Source organism: Akebia trifoliata, chromosome 16 (genome assembly GCF_017979445.1).
Source record: "Akebia trifoliata isolate Shusen 1 chromosome 16, ASM1797944v1, whole genome shotgun sequence".
NCBI lineage: Eukaryota > Viridiplantae > Streptophyta > Magnoliopsida > Ranunculales > Lardizabalaceae > Akebia > Akebia trifoliata.
The window spans coordinates 26,293,275-26,319,484 of NC_141390.1; the positions used below are offsets into that span (position 1 = coordinate 26,293,275).

At 34.3% G+C, this 26,210-nt stretch overlaps 3 protein-coding genes across 3 annotated transcripts; all 3 read right to left on the reverse strand.

The window, feature by feature from the left end:
* Nucleotides 1-1,727: 1,727 nt before the first annotated feature.
* LOC147383088 (serine/threonine receptor-like kinase NFP) lies at nucleotides 1,728-13,779 on the reverse strand. Its single transcript, XM_086427273.1, has 3 exons — nucleotides 13,662-13,779; nucleotides 4,613-5,781; nucleotides 1,728-2,811 (listed from the first exon to the last, which is right to left on the reverse strand). Exons 1-3 carry the CDS (start codon nucleotides 13,777-13,779, stop codon nucleotides 2,071-2,073), a joined length of 2,028 nt encoding a protein of 675 aa, XP_086283399.1. The 3' UTR covers nucleotides 1,728-2,070.
* Nucleotides 13,417-24,265, reverse strand: LOC147383089 (uncharacterized). The gene is given in 7 exon segments (XM_086427755.1): nucleotides 13,417-13,939; nucleotides 14,528-14,601; nucleotides 14,921-15,651; nucleotides 15,654-16,894; nucleotides 16,897-17,177; nucleotides 20,006-20,104; nucleotides 24,139-24,265. Coding segments are annotated over 5 exon segments (2,370 nt in total). The 5' UTR covers nucleotides 20,098-20,104; nucleotides 24,139-24,265; the 3' UTR covers nucleotides 13,417-13,939; nucleotides 14,528-14,576.
* LOC147383090 (F-box protein CPR1-like) lies at nucleotides 21,617-24,227 on the reverse strand. Its single transcript, XM_086427756.1, has one exon. It carries the CDS (start codon nucleotides 24,225-24,227, stop codon nucleotides 23,088-23,090), a length of 1,140 nt encoding a protein of 379 aa, XP_086283882.1. The 3' UTR covers nucleotides 21,617-23,087.
* Nucleotides 24,266-26,210: the final 1,945 nt, after the last annotated feature.

A 26,210-nucleotide genomic window follows, 5' to 3' on the forward strand; every position in this document is an offset into this window, starting at 1 on the left:
TAGTGCTAATATCCACCTTAACTTTAAAATACCTTATTGCACATCCCTAATAAATGTATGTCAATCTAAATTGTTTATTTCACCTACTTAAAGGTATCGAATGATGATCTCTCTCTCTCTCATTTATTCTTTTTTTCATCTAGAAATATTTCAATAAGGGTTTTAAGCTTTGATCTTACTTGTTTTTCTTATTCTAACACTTTCAATTGAGTCGAAGTCGTTTACATGAGAAAATTATGTTGGGTCGAGTACCTACTGAATCTATTTTGTAAGATAAATACTTACTGAATCAATTTTGTAATATTCAGTAAAAATTTTTGTTCAATAGGTATCTACCACATTTGTTAAAACAAGTTTGATGTGAACCTATCAAATAAAATATATCAAAAAAATCTCTGAGTTCTTCAATTTAAAATCGTTATTTTGATATTTTAATAATGATTTTTCCATTTTCCTTAATGATTCATTGCAACAAAAATAAATAACTTGAAAAAAAAAATAAAATCTGAAACCTAATCTCCATTCACAAAACTCAAAGGAAGAAGAGCAAAAAAAAGATGAGAAGGAAAGAATGAAAATGGAAGAAGGAAGAAAGAAGAAGAAGATGAAGTGGGTTTTGGATTTTTTGTTCCGTAGGTGGTGGTGTGTGCAGTAATGAATAATGAAAAGGTAAAATGATAATTTATTTTTTTACAAAAGTCACTTTGGTGGGTGCAATTGGTCATTATGGGGTGCGCAAATAGACCAACCCTTACTAAAGCAGCTATGTAATTTGGCAAAATGACTGAATCGACCATCTTTCTTTTATGTATTTTGTACAGAATCCACAAACATTTCGATGAAATCACCTTTATACCCTTTAGTTAATGTGGATTTAAAATATAGGGAGATTCTATGGACACACCAACTTTTGCTAATGCCACTCCCCAATTCATACGTAAATCACCACAGATTACACACATTTTGGGTGGCATTAGCAAAAATTGTGTGGCAATAGTAACTCTTAAAATATTATATCAATTGAATGCTTCAGTTAATGAAAAACATGAATATGATTTATGCCCATACATTATTTCGATACAAATCCGATACATTTACAAAACATTCATATTTCATATCAGTCTTGGTAAATACTGATACGTATCGACTGACACATTCTGAATTTCCAATATTTTAAACCATCACATAAAAGGTAAATAAGTAAGACTGGGGAAAGGAACTCATATATTCACTCAATAATCTTGATCGTGCAAATGTGAAATCCAATCATCGAGATAAAAGATATATTCTGAAAATACTTTATGTATCTCTACGATAAAGTTCAACCATTTGATATCACGATTAGTATTGTGGACAGACGTATGAGTTAATTTTCACGAGTCTATATATATATATGAAACTTTCCTCACTAACTTGGTGAAGAAATTATGTTTCTCATGTATGATTGCTTTTCTCGTCGAGTCTATATATGATTGCTTTTGTTAAAAAAAAAAACAGAGTAAAAGGAGGTGATCATGTTTTAACCTTTCGTTAAAAAAAAAAAAAAATTTGACCAGAAATTGATATTTTTATCCAAAATACCATCACTTATCCTTGCCTTGAAGTTTGAAAGTTGAAGGTTGATAAACTCTTAAAGATGAACTGGTTTTAAGGGGATAAAAAGAAAGATGAGGGCATTCATGTCATTTTCTATTATTCTTCAAATATACTTCATAAAAATAAATAAATAACAAAACAGGCATGTATGACCCTTTTATTAAATATTTAAAAAACAATAAATATTTATCCATAACAACTATTAAACAAGAAATTAAAACCAATTTATCCCCAAAGTAGCGTCCATCAGCCTTCTCTTCTTTCTTCATGGAGATACAACTTGGGCAAAGAGAAAAAGTTCTTATAACATCACACTAACATACTTCATGAAAAGATCTTATTTAGTATTTACAACTAATAGAGCAAGCTGTAATGAAAATTGCTAGAAACCACAACTCATCTATGGGTTGTGGTACACCATATACCAAGTGATATATAGGACGAAGAAGCTAAATTTTGGTGGAAATTTTGAGTTCATCTTGCCGATACAGAATTGACTGATAATCCATCCTCGGAGAAATCTAAGCACAAATCATCACTCTTACAAAGTGTGTAGACAATATCTATCATACTCAGACGCTTTGAAGGGTCTCTCTGCAAACACGCAATGGCAACGGTCATTACATTCATCACACTCTCTATTGAGTAAGATTCCTCCACTAGAGCTTCATCCATCCAACCCTTCACATTCTGATGCTTCTCGTCTTCGCTTCCCACCAAAACTCTATCAACGTTCATCCATAGGACCTTTCCTTCCTCATCAATGGCTTCCCTGCCAGAAATTAGCTCAAGTAGAACCACCCCAAATGCAAAAACATCCATTTTTGTTGTAACAATGCCATCAGCGAGATATTCGGGTGCAATATAACCTTGAGTGCCAACAATGTGCATGGTTATGGCATTGCAACCAGACTTCGCTAGGCCAAAATTGGCTATCTTGGCCCTCATATTTCCGTCGAGTAGAATATTGCTAGTTTTAATGTCTTTATGTACCACCCTCGGCCTTGTGTGCTCATGAATGTATTGAAGACCATTTGCAACGTCGATGGCAATCTTTAACCTTGTTTTCCAATCGAGCTTCTTCTTTGTTTTTCTGTCCCCATGAAGCCATGATTGAAGAGATCCGTTTTCAACGTACTCGTAGACAAGATAACAGTTCCCATCTTCACGATCTATGCAAAAGCCCTCCAACTTTACCAGATTGCCATGGTTTACCTGTATTTAAACATAGTCGATTACGTGCTAAGCATTCATGATCCTCTCTCTATGAGCAAAAATTAGAGGGAATTTTATAGGTAAACAATGAAGATTCATGACGGATCCTCAATGATGGAAGGCATGGGCCACCAAGCCATAAGGCTCGAATCTTAGAAAGATCATAAACCATAAATCAAATTGATCTAAACATTGCTACTTTCCATCAAATTGATCTAGGATAGCCGTGCTTTAGGTTGGATGATACCTGCAGGCCTACAAGTCATGGCTCGGCCCATTCAAGGTCTTATTAAAAAAGCTAATAAACCCAAGCCTTAGAAAATGCAGCTCGAAATGCTAAAGGACACACTCAATCCATTATCGTTGTACCTCACCTGGAGTAGAAGAAACTATTACTATGAATTAGGACACTATTACTATGGACTGTAAAACAAAACAAAACAAAACAACAAACAAGCCTAACCCGTACATTGCTATGAATTAGGCGCACATGGCATGTTGGTTGGCTTGGGCTTGGTATGGCAAACTAGCCCAGCCTAAACATGACATGTTGACAACCATGCTTGTCTCTTTCTAAACTGATCTCAACTACATTGGATTTTTTGATGCAGCATTAAAACAGTAAAGAAGAAAACAGACAGATTCCTAACAACTAAGAGAGAGACAAAAGATAATTTAGAAAACAAGACTCCTCCATAGCATATACCAACTTTGTTTGATGTAAGTCCTATTCCAAGTATTATATTACAAAGCTGTGGGCCAGAATCACTCTCCACTTGAGCTCAATCTTTTGCACCTAACCCTCAATTTATTAGTGCCAGAAACAAACATTTGCAACTAATAATTATAATATTTCATCCCTCCCTTCAAAAAGACACTCAAAAAAGAGAAATTGATAAGGAAAATTCAGAGTTAAATGACCAACTACAAGCAGAAGATCAGAACTATTAAGTGATCCAAGTCCTACAACTCGATGGGTCCTACTTAAGAAGATAGTTGAGGGTGAGAATCTGAACCATCTGATCTTATTCTTGTTGGGTTAGATGTCTGGAATTAAGGTTCCGATGGGGACTGCTCATCATACCCATGGACAAATGTAGCATTTTAGGTTTCAGGACATAAGATTTCCGGTTTCAAGACATTAGATTTCAGATTGGGAAACCTACGGTTATATATAAGTTAGAGCTGTAATCATTCAAAAAAAGTAGCAAAACTCTCTCATCTCACATCCATGGACATAGGCCTTGCCGAACCACATAAATCTCGTGTTTTCTTGATTTGATATTTCTTAGTTGTGTTTCATGACATTTGGCTATGTCAAAGGATTCAAGCTCACAATTCGATTATCTTAGGTAATCAAATCAAAACCTCAAAAATGGTTCCAATAGATGAATTTGAAAATTGGATGGTTAAAAAAATCTAGTATGAAAGTTTTCCTAACCTCAAATGATGTTTGATGAACAATGTCAAACCTACAGTTGGGATGGCAGAAAAAACACAAGTTTCTTAAGGATCAATAAAGGCTGCCTACAAATTGGTTTCATCATGGAAATCCCTAGGAAACATCTTCCCATCTCAACCGCAGAACTGACATGAGAGAACGAAATTCGGATAAATATTCATACTTAGTAGTCATTAGTACAGGTAGAAAGATACAGATGGAAACAAATAGTTCACGTGTGTTTTTTTTTTTTTTTTTTCTGTCACATTAAATGAAGAGAGTTGATGTTGGTGTGGCGGCAATAGTATCTCTCTAAATAAAATACTTGATTAGTTAAAAAAAAATGGAGTCATCTCTTACCTTCTGCAAGATCTTAAGTTGTTCACAGGCGTTCCATTTCATCCCTTTAATGGCGAAGAACTCCCCATTAATACGCCCTTTATACACAGATCCCTGAATCAAAAAATTCGGATCAAAGCCATTAGTGGCTTCTCTCACTTCTTGAATCCCATACACTCTATACTTATCCAAGCAATCCGACACATCCGCCATTAAATTCTCCTCCTCAATCGAAGACTTCCCTCTCTCATACCCATACTTCATTTTCTCCTTCTCTTCTCTAATTTCTTCACTTTTCTTGAAAAATCCTCTATAATACAACAAACCCATAACCAAAATCAAAAGAATCAAAAGAAATCCCGTAACACCCAATCCAACTCCCAACCCAATTACAGTTTTTCTATCTGACTCTCCTCCAGAAGAAACAGAGGGAAAAACAGTGGGTTGTGTGAAAACAGGAATTCGAGAAACCGGAATGAAAATAGCATCCAAAGGACGAATATTATTTCCATTTACATCAATTAAAGACTGTAAATTCGATCCAAACTTGGTGGCAATCGAAGAAAAATTATCTTCAGGTTGAAACACATAGGTGATGAGATAATTGATTTGATTTAACAACTGGGTACTGTTAGGGCACTTGCAGAAGATTGGGAAAACTACATCAACACCAATTTCGAGAAGTGTGGGAACAAGAGTTGGATTAACGACTTCAACAGATTGGTAAGTTGTGAGATTTTGAAACTTCAAAGTGGAAACTAGGTAAAAGGTATCATCTTTCTTGATTGTGTAGGTGAGATTGGAGTAAGAGATCTTGTAGGTTGGGTTGCAAGAGCAAGTTATGGGGATTAAGAGGGATTGGTTTGGGAGAAGAGGAGAGGTTGGGGAGGAGATGTTGCTTGGTTTGGTGATCATGGGACGGCTAACACTGAAGAGGTCAGCTATGGTGGAGAGGTCTAGTAGGTCTGGAGGCGTGGCTCGGTAGAAGGCGTAGGTTTGGCATGGAGGGTTGGAGGTTTGGTTTGCCGTGCAGTTGTAGCCAGGTGTGCTTGGTTGAGCTTGTAAATGGTGGAGAAGAAAGAAAACTGGTAGGAGAGAAGAGGACAGAGGTGATGATGTTGTGTTCTTCTCATTTTCTTCTGTGGAGTTGTTTGGAATGGACTTCGGTCTTGGGGTGATATCTGTTATAACTTACACTAATGGTTTTAAATATTTAAAGAGGAGAGATTCTATTGGCACACTAACTTTTATTTGTAACACATCAATCCTTGTGAAATTGGGATTTTTCAAAACGTGCCAATTTAATGTCAAAATTCCAATTCCAGTGCACTGTTCATTTTAATTCCCGAAACATGTTTTTCCAACAAATTCGTCACTTTTATAATCAACGAATTCGATGATAAATTACCAACAAGATTGTTGATATGAAAAAATCACCGGTGTTTTATCAAAAAATTCGTTGATAACAAAAGTGATGAATTCACTCAAAAAACATGTTTTGGGAATTAAACTGAATAGTGTACCAAACTTAGAATTTCGCCATATTTAGCGCACGAAATGGAGATTCATCCTTTGAAATTCTTGCATATAGATTGGTGTGTAACGAGTAAAAGATGAGAAGTCGATAGAAGTTATCTTATTTAGATTTTGAGATGCGGTACTCTTGAAGAGTGAGTTCAATGATCCAATTTGACTCGAACGAGATAAATAATTATTGCTTTTCTATATTATATAAAGTGGATTAATGATTGTTATGGCTCAAAATCTTATTTTATATATATGGGACTTATTCTTTGTTGGATCCTTGCTCCAAGGTCCTCTGTCGTGTCGATGGTGGTTGAATCGATCAAGTCAATCACTAATTCAATAGTTTATAAGGGTGATTTAGTTAAGATTATATATATCTTTGTCCTCATTTTTTTAAAAATCATTTTATAGATTTTCAAGTTTTTGACTTTTCTCATATCACGCCTTGCTCATAGTACTTTAAGGTATGCTAGCATATGGTAATCATTGAATCTCATGCATCGCCTATTCAATGTTAGATCGTATACGCACTCAAGAGGTGTGTTTATAATCATTTCATGATTTAGACTTAATTCGCTCAAAGAATATGTTTGTTATCAGTATGCACTTAGGATTCTATCAATGCTCGTGCTTCTGAATATTTTTCTTCAAAGCTCGGTTCTCATCTCTATTGATCTACCGATCAATGTTTGGCTCTTCCTCAATAGATCTCAAACTTGGTGCCTTTTTCCCTTTTTCATGAATAAATGATAATTATTTAAAAATTATTTTAAATAAAATAAAATAAATATCAAAATAAGTTTATTTAGCCAAGTTTTTAAAAATATTATAGTAGTCATCTCAAATCTCGTATGAGTCTATGTGATGGTTCAAATCATTTGTGATTACCTCTCTTATAGCCTTCAGACCGTTCGAGCCCATGTAACAAAGAAGATAGATGCTATTGGCACCTCAACTTTTACTTATTATACTTTAATTTCTTAATTTTTTTTATCAACCCCCCATATAATAAGGAAGAGAGATGCTATTGGCACCTCAACTTTTACTTATTATACTTTAACCCCCCACCCCCAACAGACTCTTCGAACATTATAAAGGTTTGGCTCAAATTATAATGAGGGGGATGTAATAATTAAAAGTTGGAGTGCCAATAATAACTCTCATAAGAAACCATGTTTGATTTGTTGACAAAATGGCGAAAGAGATAGTCTTGAATTTGTGGTTACAAGATAAAGTTTGTGGAAAAGATGTAGTCTTTCTATATACATGACGAACGCAAATGCTTCTAGAGTTAGTCGAAAAAGATGCTTTCTCTCTTCAATTTAGTCAAATTTGGCGGGTAACGACGTAAACCGATTTAGAGGAAAAAACCTATGTTTTGAAAAGTTGGATGAAATGTTCTTCTCTGAAATTAAGATATTGGACTTTAGGGAGAAAAAATGCGTATAAGATGGTTTCGGTTCTATATTAGCACACCAACTGTTACTTATAACACACCAATAATTATATTATAAACAACCTTTCAATTTTGGTATTTTCCCTAAAAAGTACACAGCTTACGTCCAAATTCTGATTTGTGAACACTGTTCATTTTACATTTTTAATTCCCAAAATATATTTTTACAGTAAATTCGTCACTTTTATAATCAATGAATTCATTGATAAATTACCAGTGAGATCATTGATAATGCAAAATAATTTGTATTTTATCAACGAATTTGTAGATTATGAAAGTGACGAATTCACTGTAAAAGCATGTTTTGGGAATTAAAATGATCAGTGTATCAAAATCGGGATTTTGTCATTTTCAACGTAAGAAGTGGAGATACACCCTTTAATTTATGAAGGATTCGCGTGGTGTAAGTAAAAGAAGCTAGCGTGCCAATAGAATCTTTTTTTAATTTTTAAAGCTTATAAAGACTTTGATTTTGGGAGAGGATCTGTATTTACAGAGTTTGGTTTTATATGGGTGGTGTTCGGAGGCCCTAAAGCGAGCCAAACATTTTTTCAATGTATGAGTTAGAAGTTTCAGAATGGGCTGAAATCGGATGGTCCACGTTTCTTCAACTTGTAAACTAGGATTAGAAGTTTGAAACTTCCAACCCCTATTTTGAAAAATGTTTAGCTCTCTTTAGGGCCTCCGAATGCTTCCCTATATATAAAGAGAGAGAGAGAGAGAGAGAGAGAGGAGAGAGAGAGAGAGGATCATGGGACATATGTAAAAACAATGTAATAATAATAATTTTTTAAAATATGGGATTAGAAGTTTCAGATTGAGAAAAAAATCAGTCAAATCTGAAACTTCTAATCCCATCAAAAGTGATTTAGAATGTGGACTATCGATTTTACACCAATAATTTGTAAACCACTTTTGATGGACTTAGAAATTTCCGAGTGAACTGGTTTTTTGTGAGGGTGATCTTCTCATCATATAGACCATCCTCCCAAAACATCAGTTCAATTCGAAACTTCCAATCCATATTTTGAAAAACCATTCCTTTTACATATGTCCCATAATCCACCCCATGTTAGTATTGGTCTTTTTCCTTGTTCGCTTTGTATTCCATGATCATCCAAATTGGGCATCTTATATGGGGTAGTTTAGTTAAGATTGTGTATCTTTACCTTTCAATCGATTTTCAAGTTCCCTACGTTATCGTATGGTGACCTGGTCATAGCATTTATGGGTATCTTAGCACATGTCGACCTTTGAGTCTTGTCTTGTGCGTTATCCATTCTACATGAAAGTCATGTGTCAGTCTCGTGTCATAGACGCCTGTCAATCAAGTCATTCTACTTACACTGCGTTTGGATAGAGCTTCTTGACGACTTCTGCTCTTGCGGGGAGCTAGCAAACGTTTGGATAGATTTTTGCTTTGGCGTGGAGAGGTTTTTGCTCTTGCGGGGAGAGATTTTTTGCTCTTTGTGGAGAAGCTTCAAAGACCTGCTCTTCCGCGGAGAGGTTTTTTGCTCTTGCGGGGAGTGATTGAGCTTTTGCTCTTGCACGGAGAGGTGTATCCACACAGGCCCTTAGTATCCAAGGATGTGTTTGGTGTCAATTTACAAGTGGCATTCTCTCTATTCATGATCCCGACAAGTGCCCTTAGGACTCGATTATTGACTCTACAGATCGACCAATCAATATTTGGCTCTACCTAATAGTCAATCGTTCAACACAAATCTTGGACTTGATGCAATTTCCCCCCTTCTTCCACAAGATAGATGGATAATATTTAAATTATATAATAAATAAAAAATTTATTGTATATCAAAAAGCACCAAAATCAATATTAATTGGATGAGTTTCTCCCTTTGGTTGCATTTCTAATAGAGTTGTTCTTGATTTATAGGAATCGAAATTATGGGTTTTATAATGTTTTAATTGCATAACTCCCCCTACTAAGAAGTTGTTTGCCTAGCATTCAGACTAAAGAACTGGAGACAATTTAAATATGAAAGCAACAGATTATTCATATAATGTGTTCAAAGAGGAGAATTCCTCATTTCATGACCTCTCTCTCTCTCCAAAACAAAAAAAAAATACCCAACAGATTGAGGACTTGGGGATCCATGGTAAACGTTCACAACACGGTTAACGAATCCTCTGTTTTACACCTAAGATCCACCTCAGCAATTTTTCACAAACAAGCGGCCTTGACAAGGAATTTGCTCATCTATAATATGGTGGTGCACAAATTTGCTCATCTGTGATAATATGGAATTGTAGAGTATGTTATGTCATAGTTATGTATTCAAAGTTTCAAACTGCCATGTGATTTAAGGTATTCTTTTATGAGTCCTGATAATATGACTCACCAGGTGACATTCTCAGTCAACTCCCTGACGTGACAAGTTAAGGAATCGTAGATCTGTACATCTTGGGATACACAATTCCCTATTAAAAAAAGTGTATCCCAAGGATACGGAAAGTCATCCACCAATGCTCTCAATTCTACTTCATTTACGCGATTAAAAGTATCAGACTGTGTCAGTGGTACCACTGAGAACTGCTAAAAGAAAGTATATTTTTTTCCACAAAAAATATGCAATGTGGATTGGGAGCGGAATTTGGAGACACTATCAAATGGAGAAACCCATTAAGGAATACAGATCTAGTCCCAACTTAATACGGAATTCTTTCAAGTTCTCCAACCTGACCGAGTGTATAAATGTAAACATATGTCCAATAGTTGCAGTCATCACCATGAACATTGATGATTCTTACAAACTTATAACCGTCAATGGAGCCATGATAGCCCAAGCCATAGCCAGTGATCTGCATGAATCACAAATCGGACGGAAATTCGATATTTGGAGGAGTAGGAATTTCTTAAACTCTAAGGTGCATGCGTTCAAAATGCCAAGAAGAATTTCACTGTGAAGTTCGATGCATATTAATCCATCTAAATTGGCCAAGATTTTGAAAGGATAATCAGCAGTTCTATAAGGAAATTTAACTTCGTCAACACTATAAGACGAGGACATGTTGTCAAGCTTAACATAGAATAATCTCTCATCTGCTATGAACAGGGCCTTAATGATTACTTTGAAACAATAAATTTAATCAATCGTAAACTTGTTTATAATCACCATTCTCTTCCCAATCATGCAGGGTATTATAGTGTGGAGATGTATATGAACAATGCGGAGGGTATTATAGTTCTGTGGAGATGTATACGAGCCATCCATAGTTCTGTGTACCTGCACGTCAAACCCCTTTCCTTTCCTCTTTTTCTTGTTTTAATATTGAATTGTTAGAAGCATTTGACATTGATGGAACTTACCACAATAGAATCAATTGGTTTTCTCCAATATCTCAATTTTTTATAAGATTAATTCTGAAACAAAAAATGATAATCAATTAAAATGGCTCAGAAAAAAAAAATCACTGTGAACAAATGACTTGTTATAATATATTTTATTTTTGATAGAAAGTAATCCCCAATATTTATATCCAATAAAGCATCTCTCATGTTCTCTCACTTCAACGTGCATCCACTTTTGTTGTCACACCAAATGATATTGTTTTTGTAACTAACAAATTACACTCATGTGAGAGATGTGAAACAAATTACATGGCGTTTTGAACTTCATAACCATTATCGTGTTAGCCATACAACATTTTTATAAAACTCTATACTATAAGGATTGGAATCGAGTGACTCATGGAAAAAATACATGATCTGAATTATTAAAATACAAAATAAAGTGGTCAAGATCCATAATAAACTTGATAATATGTATCGTACTGATATATACCCCTAATAATAAAAGTTGACCACCGGATTTCATTTTTTGCCGAACAGAATCATGTGTTTTGCCATGATTCACTTTTCATGAGTCACTTGATCCTGATCGATATAATATTATATAAATGTGCTAATTGAATTCATTTCTCGATAAAATTATAAAAACCATCTTATTCACCTAAGAGTTAAATGTCATGACCAATCCTTAATTAATTATTATTTTTAGATTATAAAAATGCCATGGAATCAATCCATTAATATATTCTAAACAATTTACTTACAATAATATAAATAAAATAAAATTTTATTTATGGTAACAGCACATGCATACAACATGTCCCTTGCTATTTTTTTAACCAAAAAAGTATTATTTTTTTTCATAATAATCCTAATTATTTTAATTTATATTATTTTTTCTTCAGAGAAAACAAACGTCTTTATTTATGGTCTTGGAGGAAGATGAGGGAGTGGGGGCAACAGGGTCAAACGACGAATGTCAATAGTTCAAAATGCAGGGGTATATCAAATTTAAGCATAAATTCAAAGGTATTCAAAATGTCCAAAAAAGTTGAGTTGGGGCAATTGCATCCAATGTCTCCTTACTAGCCCCACCCCTGCTTCATGTATTTATTACCCAAAATTGTATTTAGATGATTTTAAATAATTACTAAAAAGTTAAAAATGACATTTAAGCTATGTTTTTTTTCCTTTAAAATTTGTTTTCACAAAATTTATTTTGACCATACAAGTTAAAAATGACATTTAAGCTATGTTTTTTTCCTTTAAAATTTGTTTTCATAAAATTTATTTTGACCCTACTGATGGGTTCTCCACGACAAATACAAAACAAGAGAAGAGAAAAGGGAATCTTATGGTAGATTTTTATTTTTATAAACCTAACATCCTAAATGTCCTAATCAAGTTTAAATACTAGGTGCGTGGTAGTAGTAAAAATCCACATAATCTAGACTATACGTATGGAATTTTTTTTTTTTTTTTTGAAACATGGTATCCCCGTTGGTAGAGGACCACGACCCGATCCATCAGACACTCTATAAGACACGCCCAACCCAGATTTTCCAGTCATATCCGACAAGACTAATTCATGTTCACATGCACCGACCCACACAACACATATAACATTTTAATCAAGAAATGGTCCTTAGTTTCCATCTCACAACCTAGAGGAGCAAACTCTAGTTGTTTGGTCTTACCACTTAGGACACACCACTGGTTGGTACACACATGGAACCTTGATACACACAATCTAACTTGACCTCAATGACAGGTCCCGAGCTGACCTAGTTAGATGGCACAAACTTATTTTTTACCTACTCCACCTACTTAACATAATATAAATAGAACTAAATCTTATGTATTTTGGGATAGGTACTTCTTAGCAAATATAATTGGGGGCACTTGAGCACATGTAATTTACAGCTAAAATTGTATGGTAAAACCTTGAACTGAGAACACTAATCCTCTATAATGAAAGTCTCCCTGTCCGTACCATATATATATAGGGTCAGGATCCATGTACGTGTATATCTACTCATATATCTACAACGTGTTTTGTCATATGTGGACTAAAAGTTTTGGATTGAACTGATTTTTAGTGATGGTGATCTCTATGACGAAGAGATCATCCTCACCAAAAATCAGTTAATTCTAAAATTTCTAACCCCATATTTATGAGTTGAAGAATCATGAACCGTCCATTTTTTGTAAATCATTTTTGACAAGGTTAAAATTTTTGGATTGAGCTGATTTTTGGTGAGGATGATCTCTTCATAAAGATCTTCCTTACCAAAAATCAGTTCAATCTGAAACTTTTAACCCACAGGACAAAACATGTTGTAGATATATGAGTTGATGTGTGTACGTGGATCTTAACCCATATATATATATATATATATATATATTGATCAGTAAACTGAGGCTATAAAGGGCCCCACCCTGATAAATTAAAAGTGGCTAATGCCGATGAAACCAAATGGTGTGATCCTCCAAGAGGACATTTTAAAATTCAGCAGGAACACTTGAGGAATCTAAAACAAAGAAATTCTTAGTTAGAACAACCTTCCTTGCCAACCAATCAGCTACTCTATTAGATTCACGCCAAGCAAACTCCAACACAACTGATTCAAAGCTCAGCATTGCTGTTCTGATCATTCTAACCAGACTTGTTAATCTCCATGGCAAGTTCCATTCATCCTAAATACTTTTGACAACCACTAACAAATCTGAGTTAACAATGATTTTTGCATACCCTTTTGTTCTAAGATAGTTCAAACCATTAAGAATAACTTCCATTTCAACAGCTACAACGCCCAAAACCAACAGTAAGTATTTCACCATTATGGTTTCTTGCAATAGAGCCATATCCAGCCCCTCTTTCTGACTGTGAACCATCCGCATTCAACTGAATAGTCAATTTCAAATTCAACGACCTCAACAACGATATTTCTTTGTCCAACTACAATTAGAGCAACTAAATTCATCTCTTTCTCCTTACTTCATCAAAATCAGCAGTCTTGGGTAGCTCCCATCACTTCTACAGTCTGGAGTGCTCCTGTTCAGCAATCCAATTTATAACATAAAAGCAATGATTAGCATAGGTTTCCCGACACATTTGGGATATGTGTTGAACCACCAAAAATAATCCGATATATATCAAGATTGTGAGACTGAGACTAAATAAAAATTTAAAACAGTGACATAGAACTTTTGTTCTTCCAAAAATAGAAAGAGATGAAGAACACAAAGATTATATCTTGCAATGTTTTTTAGATGAATTCAAGACCAAATATTATATTACTTCAACATAGTTACATAGAATTTGGTTCTAGAAAATTTTAGGAAGAAGCATTCTTTAATTGGTTTATCATATTTCCATAGAAATACAGTACTTGAAACACAATATAGCACAAACAAAGGAGGTATAAAAGTTCAAAAAAGAGGCTTTAATAAAACACCCATGTTGGAGATGGATTGAAGACACAAAGAAAACTAACAATTACTTCAAGGTATCATATGAACCAAAATATTAAAGAAAAGATGCTCCAAGAACTACAAAGCACAGAAATATGACATAAGCATAGATAAAATTCCATGCAGTGTGGAAACTTGTGCACAAAAAAGATATGATGATGCTTATTACCTCTTCTTTCTTCTATTTCCCAATTTCCTCTTATCCCATTTTGGTCATTTTACACCACCAGTGAAACCTCAACCCTGAGAGATACAAAGATCAACATTTGAGTTACTGATGAAGATGATGAATGGCATGATGGTAACAGAGATGAGAAAGACAGAGAAATTCAAATCCTAGCCACTTGGACTAACAAAAATAGATCAAAGCAATGTGCTTAAGCCAAAACAAAAACCAAACTATATCAAAAACAACATTTATTCAAATCATATCATTTAAGAATCAATAACCAAGAATCAATTCTGCATTAGTAATGACTACTATGAAAACCATGAAAATCAACCTCTATAAAACAATTTACTTGTGCAAAAAGGATTAGAAAGAAAAAAAAATCTGTCTTACCTCTTTTTTTTCTTTTTCTTCTTCTTTTTCTTTTTGTCCCCACAAGTTTGTTCTTGCCCCACATAAGTACCCGATTTGAGTGAAACAAGACTCTCCACATATGTCTCTCCTTCAAACCAATCTGGAATACCATCAATCTTCAGATTCCTAGCCCTTCCATGTTGTGGATCATACAAAACAAGACCTTTATTATCCTTTTCTAGAATAATTTCATCCTTTTCTAGAATAATTTCACCCTTTTTGAAAAAGCATAATGGTTTCAAGTACTCAAAAGACCTAATAACTGTTGCTTGTGCAATGGTGAATAATCTTGCCCAAGATTCCTTCACACCATAGTCCTTCATCACCCATACATCAACACAGATCTTATAGAAATTACTAAGTATGCAAAGGCATCCTCTCAATACCCCGACATTCATGTGAAACTCATTAGTCAAATAGTTGGGCTGTGGCACCACTCGATACTCTTCATCCCCAATATCAAAAGCAACAATTAATTTGGATAAATCTGAATCAGGATGACGAGTTGCAACCCAATGAAGAGACCCATTCACAAGTACCCCTGATACTCTTTTATAACAAGGGTAATAAGGAATATCTTGGATATTTCTCCATGAATTTGTTCCAAGTGTATAGATTTGAACATCAGAATCATCAACTTCATAATCAAAGTAGACAATTCTTACCACCTTATAATCATCAATAGTGGGTACGTAACCAAAACCATATATAATGCTAGAGCAGCCCACAAACTCTCTTTTTGTGGAAAATTGATAGGTGCCGCAGGTAACTTCTTGTATTCTTTGGTACATGGATTCCAAAGGCAAACGACATCTTCGCAAGGAGTTATGCATAGTAAGCCATTACAAGAACCCAGAATTTCAACCCCGTAGTTTGGAGATTTAAATGGATAATCAATCTCTACGGCTTTATTAGGTGAAGCATCAAGGTCTATAGAGTAGAGGTAGCAACCTCTAAGCATGAGATTTAGGTTGTTGTTTTCGGTTGCTCGACTTAGGTGTTTTTCAACAAATCTAGGGTCAGTAACTAAATTGCACCAATGCTTGCAAACACACCTGAATCGTAAGAGAGACTTCATAGGAAGCCTTAAAAGGATGTTGAAGATGATATTGTGCGGGAGCTTTGACGTTGCCACTTCTTCTTTCTCCACATAAGTACCTGATTTGAGTAAAACAAGGGTCCCTACAAACATCTCTGTTTCAAACCAATTCGGAATTCCGTGGATCTTAAGATTTCGAGCATTTTCATTCTTTGGATCATATAAAACAAGATCTATGCCATCTTTCTCCATAAGAAGTTCACCATTCTTAGAAAGCCATAGTGGCTTCAAGTACTCAAATGACCTAATAATTGTTGATTGTCTGATGGTGAATAATTTTTCCCAAGACTCCTTCACACCATACTCCTTCATCACCCATACCACATGGACATCATAGAAATTAGTAGTTATGCAAAGGCATCCTCTCAATACTAGTACACTCACGTAAACACCATCATCCACATAGTCAGGCAGTGGTAGCTCATGGTACTCCTCATCCCCAATATCAAAAGAAACAATTAGATCGATTAAATCTGAATCACGATGACGAGTTGCAACCCAATGAAGAGACCCATTCACAAGTACCCCTGATACTCCTTTATAATAAAGATAATATGGAATATCTTGGATCTTTCTCCATGAATTTGTTCCAAGAGCATAGACTTGGACATCACAATCATCCAATTGATAATCAAAAAAGACTATTCTTACCACCTTGTAATCGTCAGCAGTAGAGTCGTAACCAAAACCGTATGCAATACTAGAGCAGACACACAAACTCTCATTTTGCGGAAAATTGATAGGCGAAGCAGGTAATTTCTTGTATTCTTTGGTACATGGATTCCAAATACAAATGACATCTTCATCAGGAATTATGCATAATAATCCATTACAAGAACCAAGAATTTGAACCCCAAATTTGAAGTTTTACATGGATAATCAATCTCTACTGCTTTATCAGATGATGCATCAAGATCTATAGTGCGGAGACCGAATTCTCTAAGCATGAGAGTAGGGTTGGAGTTTTCAATTGCGTGATTGAGTTGCATTTTAACGAAACTAGGCTCATATATTAAATTCTTCCAAAGCTTACAAACGCACCTGAATCGTAAGATAGACTTAGCAGGAAGCCTTGAAAGAATGTTGAAGATCACATCGTGCGGGAGATTCGACATCGCTCTTCTCCTTCTCCTTCCCCTGGAATTTTTTAGGGTTTATATGGGAGAATGCGAATTGAGAGGGCACACCAACTCACCAACTTTTGCTAACACCACCCCAAAATGTGTGTTAATTTTTTGATTAAATTGGGATTTTTCCGCAACTTATGCCAAAATTCTGGTTTATGTTTTTCTAATGAATCCATCACTTTTATAACCAACGAATTTACTGATTAATTACTAACGAGATCATTGATATTTTATCTACGAATTTTTAGATAATAAAAGTGACCAACTCACAAATTCGTATATTATAAAAGTGACAAATTCATTAAAAAAAAAATGTTTTGGGAATTAAAATAAATAATGTATCGAACTCGGAATTTCCTCATATTCAGCACACGAAATGGAGATTCACCCTTGGTGATTTACATATGAATTGGGGTGGTGTTAGAAAAGGTTGGTGTGGCAATAAAATCTAACTAATTAAAAATGGGTCGGGTGGGATTTCGAGTTGGGACCTTGTAACAACATCGAAGTCCAAGACTCGAAGTCCCTGTCTCTCCTCTGTTGGGCTTCTTATCAGGCCTTTTTTTCAAAGATTGTAAAGGTATATTGTTTTCGTGAATATTTGAGTTATCCATTAGTCACAAAATTCTCCGAATAAGGTATTAGCTGACTAATTCAGCAAATCGAGAAATTAATCATTATTTATCTATTTATCATGAAATATGGTAATATTTTCAACATTCACCCTCAAAATTTTATGTTCTTCAACATTCAATTCTCACGAACGAGATAGGTTTTTTAGGAGGTTTGAAGATGATAATTTTTGGTAAGAAACCCAAAAACATCATTTTTATTTTTACTTTTAAAAAATTCTCGGTTATTTCACAAAACTTTTCGAATATTTGTCGTGACATGCTCCTTCAAAGATAACTGGTTTTGAAAGAAAAAGGTTTTTTCTCAGATTTAAAAAATAAAAAACAAAACTGTAAAGAGGGTTAACCAATTGCATCGTAGCACTCCTTTAGAAGTTCAAGTCAATCAAACACTAATCCACCTTCTTACTTTGGAATGATCAAGTAACAGATGGAATAAGATCATCAAGTAACACTATTCTACTTTCACTATAAAGCACTATTTCTAACAAAACCCAAATGCTAAAACAATATAATCTATCTCTAAGATCAGTTTTTATTTATTTATTTATGTCGAAGAAGGGAGATTGGTTGGAAAGAAAGTGGATTTTGTTTTTCAATGCCATTATCAGTCGCAGTAGCATATAAATCCTTATAACTTTTAAAACTCTTGTGGGGGAAAGTGTCCCCATTGCCCTAACTGTAAATTTGACCCTACACACGTGACTCATCTAACTTTCAGCGAATCAATATGGAGTGCAAAGTAGCCAATCAATTCAAATTCAATCAAATTAAGCTAACCCAAACGAGTTTCGAGTTGAATCAACTAATTTTAAAACATAAGTAACAACAACAGATTTTGTCCGTCGAACAAATAGGTCAGCAGTAAGCATCATCAACTCATGTCAATTTTTGTTATAAATTGGTTTATATGATTTAGTGGAGGGTTCTATTTTGAAGGCCTCTGTGGAAACCTTAAAAGATGGTCAGCTATTGTATCACCACTCCAATATGCTAATAATTATGCATTACTTTTAATTATTTTTGAAAGTTAACTTTGAGGTTCCTATGGGTTTTGGTGTTAATTTTGAAACCAATGATATACGTTGAATTTGCCTGCTTGAGAAATCAAATATAAAATGACACCCCCATGTGGCACACTCAATCGACTCCCCTGACGAGACATATACGAGAACCATAGATCTATACTCCTTAAGATACACAACTGCACATCCCCATAAAAAGTGCAGTTATGTGTCCTGAGGAGTACATATCTACGATTCTAGCACATGTCACGTCATGGGGAGTTGATTGAGTATGCCACGTGGGGGACTCATTTTGTCACGATTCAATATAAAATGGTCGAAACACCCTCATCTTCATGACAGGATCCTTTGATTTTATTCCCCAAAACCCATTTTTCTTCAACCATTGATACAATTCTTTAACATATTGAACGTCTTTAAATGTGTCTTCAATTCATCATCGTCAACTTTGTGGCAAAACCCACTGATTTTTCCTTCCAAAAACCTATTGTCTTCAACCTCCCCCGAGAACAATCTTGTTCTTGAGGTTTAATTGGTTGAACGAGATAGAATCATTATGTTTAAGACAAAGAAATATTGTTGAAAATTTTATAATACATACAAGTGAGGAAACAAGAGGACCCAAATTGCAGAGCTGACTTTATGACACCTACAACTTCTACAAAGTTACTATGAATGAGAAAATGGCTAGGGTTCTATCTCTATTCTAATTCACTGGATCTAAATTCAGTTACTTGACCAAGCCAACTTTCTTTTCTATTTGAGTGATGTTCATAAGATGGCAAACTGGAGAAAAAACCCCAATAGAATTGTAATATATTTCATCAAAAAACCAATATAAGATAATAAAGTGTGTCAATCATAAAGAATGGTTCTTGAGCGTTGATAATAATTATTAGGTTTCACGATTAGGGATAAAACATGAAAATATCTTTGAGATACCATAACCACAAATCCGCCCATTGTATATTTATTAGGATTCTAATAAAAAGTTCTAATATTGTAAGCTCTCGTCCAATGTTGGCTTGTACTCAAAATGAAGGAAATGATCAACAAAAACAATGTGAATTGCTATCTCATCTCTTTTTATTGATAAATAGAGTTTGTATCTCATCTCAGAGATAAGACATGCAAGGAAAAAAGAAGAAAAAAGAAGAAGAAATAGAATAGTTTTAACTTACCCCGGATAACTACTTCTGAGCAAATGTTTTATAAATGTTGTTTTTTCGGCGGGGTACTGACCCAAAAGCATAACGCCTAACATCAAAATCATTACTTATCTGCAAAAAGACATATCAAAAGCAGTTAACATAAGTTGATTGAAGTTTGGGTATATAGAATCTACAATGTGCCAACAAGCACATCAATCTATTAATTATCACATAACCGCAAAACATGCTATTTCAAAGAAACCGCTAAACATGTTATTTCAAAGAAAAGAACAAAATTGACTAAATAAGGAGATTTTCTCTAGATGAAATTATGTTTTACACACCGTTAAAGAAGATGCAAAATCATTAAAACGATATGTAACTTCCAATGGCTCTAGCTTTTCAATGTATAACCTCTTCAAGCCATCAATTATCGTTGTAATGGATATCAAACACAATTATTGCCAGAATAAATGAAAATTAAACTTTTTAATAATTACAAGAATAAAAATTATTTAATTATTGAACTTTAGAAATCTCTAAAAACTCAGTCTGGACAGTATCAATCCTAGGAAAATTTTAGTCTCCAACAATGCTGCACATTGTCCGATGTACGATTGCCATGACAAGGTATCCATATAGATTCCCTAGAAATTGATCCATAGGACCCCTATATGGGTCCCTAAGAAATCTTTCTATAAAAGCACTTAAGTTAAATTAAAAGAAGGAAAACACTCTCCATCAAACAATTGCTCAAGATTGAAAGGATATTTCGGGATTTAATTCCAAAGGAAATTGATTTCAAAGAAACATATATTAATCTAAGAAATTCTTGCCCTACACATCTCAACATTATGGTACCTCTTTTGAGGTTAGAGAAATCCTAAAAAGAAGGGTGTGCCCCATCCCATGAGCCCTCCCCCATGCAAATTAATTTGTACAGAACACTTTCACATGATGCCATGGGGCAAGATATGAAGCTTCCTGATTACAATGTGTGTTGTTGTGGATCCACTCATTTTCAAATAAGAAAAGACAAAAAAGAAAAGAAAAGTTGATCACATCATTACAAAGATGCCAATCAATGTTCATGTATACAATCCGTGGGAAAAGTCAAGTATATGGGTGATAGTAAAGTAGTAAAGAAACATCGCTAGCTGTCTAAGCAGTATGACTTAATACACCTTCATCTTGTCAAGTTGAGGAAAACAATATTTTGGAAGCACACTCCCGCAATGTCTTTACTCATCTTCAACCAAAAGAAAAGTAATCCTAAAAACTCCAATATCACCGTTTGAGACGAGCTCTCCTTACTCAAGAACACCCTGTTGTTGTGCTCTTTCCAGAGACCTCAAGCAATGATGGAATGAAGGATAGCCCAAATACCTTTTTTTTGAAGAGAAGATATTGAAACTTCAACCCTGGAACACCCTGTTGTTGTGCTCTTTCTAGATACCCCAAGCAATAGTGGAATTAAGGATAGCCCAATGATACCTTTTCTTAAAGAGAAGATTTTGAAACTTTAACCTTCCAAAAGCGCGAATAAAGATTGAGGGAATACCCAATCCACCTAGAAACGAGATAAAAGAAACATCCATTTGAAAAAGAACAATGAATAAGAATGTGGTTTGCACCCTGTTAAAAAGGAATCAATCTTTGCATATCATTAAAATAGTTATATAGAAGCTCTATTCTTCATAATACAAGATAAGAAGAGCGCATAGATAGATTTTTTATCAAATCATAGTTTGCAATTCTTCGTATTACTTCAATATAGTTATATAGAAGTTCTGTTTTTAAAAACTTAAAGAAACAGATACCAAAAAGAAATTCTTATCAAATTTTATTTATCATCCTATTGAGTGTATATTTTCCTCTGGTATGTCATACCCCAGTTAAGCCTTGTGGCCCTCTTATATTCATAGTTCTCCCCCTCTCCAACAGATTGGTCTTTTGGAGTAGTTAGTTAGTAAACATGGTATCGGAAAGCTAGGTTTGTAAACATCACGGGTTCGATTCTTTCCACCCTTATGGGCGAGGATGACTGTTGAGTGTATATTTTCCTCCACTCTTGGGTGTGTCATACCCTAAATAAGCCTTGTGAACCTCTTATATTCATAGTTCTTCCCCTCTCCAATAGTTTGGTCTTTTTGGAGTAATTGGTTAATTCACACATTCTATTAAGAACATTCTTCATATTGGTTTAAAATATGTACATAAACATATTGTACTTAAAAGGCATTAAAAAAAACAGAGCAAGAAAGTTAAATAAAACTACTTATCAAGAAAAATATTAAATAAAACTATGAGTAGAAGAAGGATTGAACAGATAAAGTAGCCATTACTTCCAATGCATTAGTACTGAAGAATATCAAATAGATAGGATCTAAGAAATACTAGACGACATAAACACGGGAATGACTACAGGCAGTGGACAATAGATACAGAATTCAAATTATCATAATTCTTGTATGTGTTGTATATCTTCTTCTATTTTCAGTTTCCTCTTTTTCCCATTTCTCATTGTTTGATTAGCAGTGGAACTTCAATCCTATAGACAAAGACCCTTGTTTGGGTGGTAATTAAGGAGAGAAAAAGAATAGTGAAATTCCACCTCAGCTACTTGTATTGACTTAAATAGACCCACACATTATGCATCAACCACAATCAAAGAAGCCAACTCTATTAAACATAAAATAGATTCATAAATAACTCATTTTTTATACTGCATTAATAGTAGAGAATATGTCAAAACAAGTAAAATAAAACTATATACAACAATCTACTTGTATAAAAATGAATAGAATTAGAAAGAACAACACAATCTATTTTACCTTTTTTTCTATATAGGCAAAGAAATTTTTTTATTAATAAGTGGGCAAAGAAGTGGCCAAGATGGCCACAAAACAAAGAGAGATAACAAAAAGGAAAAAAAAAAAAACTAAAAGACAACCCAAGTCTGAACACACAAAGCGAAATCAGTCGACATGAAAAAGCTCTCATCTAAATAAAAAGTCTTCAAAAAAACCTATTCTAAACTCAGCAAACTGCTTGGCCCAAAATAAGAGGAACCCTAAGATAGAGAAGATCACTTCTTGCAAGGAATGCTCCTTCACATCCAATACTGCCATTCTTCTCCACGTCTGAGATAGGTACCTGATTTGAGTGAGACAAGGCTTCTCATACACATCTTTGCCTCGAACCCATTTGGAATACCACGGATCTCAAGATTCCTAAACTTTTCACACTTTGGGTCATACAAAATGAGACTTGTTCTATCTTTCTGTATTAAAATTTCACCCTTTTGGTTAAAACAAAGCGGTTCCAAGACAAACGACGTAAGCATTGGGTGTGTAATGGTGAATAATTTAGCCCAGGACTCCCTCACATCATATTCCTTCATCACCCATACATCAATATGGCCGCCAACATGAAGTATATTAAATATGCATAGACATCCTCCCATTACCGATACGTTCATGTCATAATCAAAAACCTCATGATCAGGCAGTAGAACCTCTCTATACTCCTCCTTCCCAATATCAAAAGAAAAGATTAACATGGATACACTCCCTGATTCAGAATAATGAGGCACAGCCCAATAAACAGACCCATTCAAGGGTATTCCAGATGAACTTCTATCACAAAATAAATGAGAAATTACTTGGATTGTTCTCCATGAATTTGTTCCAAGTGTATAAACTTGGACCACAGAAAAAAAAGAAACATCTTCCACAGAAACAAAGTAGATAATTCTTATCACCTTGTAAACATCAATGGTGGGATCGTAACCAAAACCGAAACTAATGCAATTAAATAAACCAAAATATTTTGGAATATAGGGACGAGTATCGGGTACTTTCAGGTATTCTTTGGTACATGGATTCCAAAGGCAAACGACAGCTGTGCAACTAGTTATGCATATTAATCCATTACAGGAACCCACAATTACAACCCCATCATCTATATATTTAAATGGATTATAGATTTCTACCGCTTTAGCACTAGATGATGATGATGATGCATCATCAAAGTCTATAATGTAGAAGTGGTCACAATTTACAGCAATGAGACTAAGGTCTTCGTTTTCGATTGCTCGATTGAGGTGCTTTTTAACAAAACTAGGTTCACTAAGTAAAGTGCACCAATGCTTGCATACACACCTGAATCGTAATAAGGATTCCGCTGGAAGCCTTGAAAGGATATCGATGATGATATCGAGAGGGAGGTTCGACATCTCTACTTGCCTCATTCGCTTTAGATTAAGAGTCCAGGTGAGTTATATTTCTCTAGGGCTGTCAATGGATTGGATCAGACCCGAAACTCAATCCATTCCGATCCGATATCTTCGGGTCTGGATCAATGTTTTGGATTCTGATAAGGATCCGATCCGATATCTTATTGGATCGGATCTAGATCAACCATGTTTCGATCCCATAATATATTAGAAAGTATATGCACAAAGTTTATTTAGATTTTGTATATAAAATCGGATTTGACCTAATCTGATCTCAACCCGTTTGTTAATGAATTGGATTTGAATCTTAATATTGAGTTTCGATAAAAATCAGATTCGATTTTAGCTCAAAAAGTAGTTTCTTAGCTAATCTGACTTGAAAAGTCCAATTAACGCAATGAGTTGCCTTCCTGTCCATACTCCATTCCCCAGTATAGAGTCAATGTCGCAATTTAGTTCGACTTGTCTTAATTGGTACAAATCTTACCATGGCATCATACACCCCTCTTGAGGGATTGAGATGAAAGTATTACTTCATCGAATAACCGATTGTTTACTTTCAGTGGTCGTTTTCTCATACCTAGTTTGATGGGTAAGTTAGTTCGGGATCTGATCTGCTCCTTATTGGATCGGTATGAAATCAACTTCAATCTGATCCATTGACAACCCTAATCCGATCTCAACTCAACATTAATACCAAAACCCAATCCAATAAGAATAAGATCGGCTATATTTTTGGGAAGAAAATTCAAGGGCATTTAGGTCTTCTCTCAGCAAATGTCAACCGTTCAAATGTTCATCAAAATGTCTGCATGCCAATTTGACCTTGGTCTTCTCTAATAGACTATTGCAAAATACCTCATAACCTTGTCTCTGACCTGATACCTAAAATTCTTTGACTCCTCTTCTTGGAAAAAAGGTATCTTCAACCTCCTAGTTAAAAGTTTTTTTACCATAAACATTAAGATTAATCTACTTTAACTTACAAATATAGATGACCATGTAGGATTTTTGAATTAGAAGATTAAGGTACTGTTCAAAATGATGAGTTGAAGATCAAATTAATAAATTAAAATTAACTTACTATAAAGGTTGAAGAACTTGAAAATGATTGATTTTAAGAAAAAAAAAAAAAAGTAAGTAATTTTTTTTATTACAAATTGGAAATACAAGCATTTAGGTCATTTTATATGTTACTAAGTAAAGAAGAAACAAAGGCATGTCATCGTTGACGTTAAATTTCTCTTAAAATGTCAAAGGATTTAAAAAATAAATAAAACTATACAGAAATTATATTCGTAACAAGGCTCACATAGGTTTCTTATCAAATTCTATTATCATCTAATGAAGAAACATTGGTGACATTGTTTTTCGAATACATACATAAAAACTATTGCCCTTTAAATAAAATTATGTGCAGAATATGGATTGATAGATAAAATTAACAATTATTCTCAACACATTAGATACCCAAAAACATCAAATAGAACATATAAGATGAGAAACACATACAACTACAAGTAGTGATAACTTGTGCAAAAAATAGGTATAAATAATATGATAACTCTTGTACATCTTCCTTCTATCTCCCATTGCTCATTGTTGGTCCACTAGTGGAACCTCAACCATGTGATGAGAGACAAAACACTCATTTGAGTGGTAATTACGCAGAGAAGAAGGATAATGAAATTCTTAAATTAACTAGTCATCACCTTATACATAAATTTACCAAAACGGAGAATTATACACTATTTCTGAAAACAATAAAAACAGACAGTAATTTTTAGAATTATGCTATCGAAAATATCTTTTTTTAATCTCATGTCAAAAAGATCATTTTGATACTGTATAAAATACATTATGATCTCATGTAAAAATGATTCTTTCAAGAAACAAAGATGTTTTCGATAGCAAAAATATGGATATTACTGTTTTTGCCATTTTGGTAAAATAAAATATTTTTGAAAGTGATAAATTATCAATCCTTTTCGAAAATAA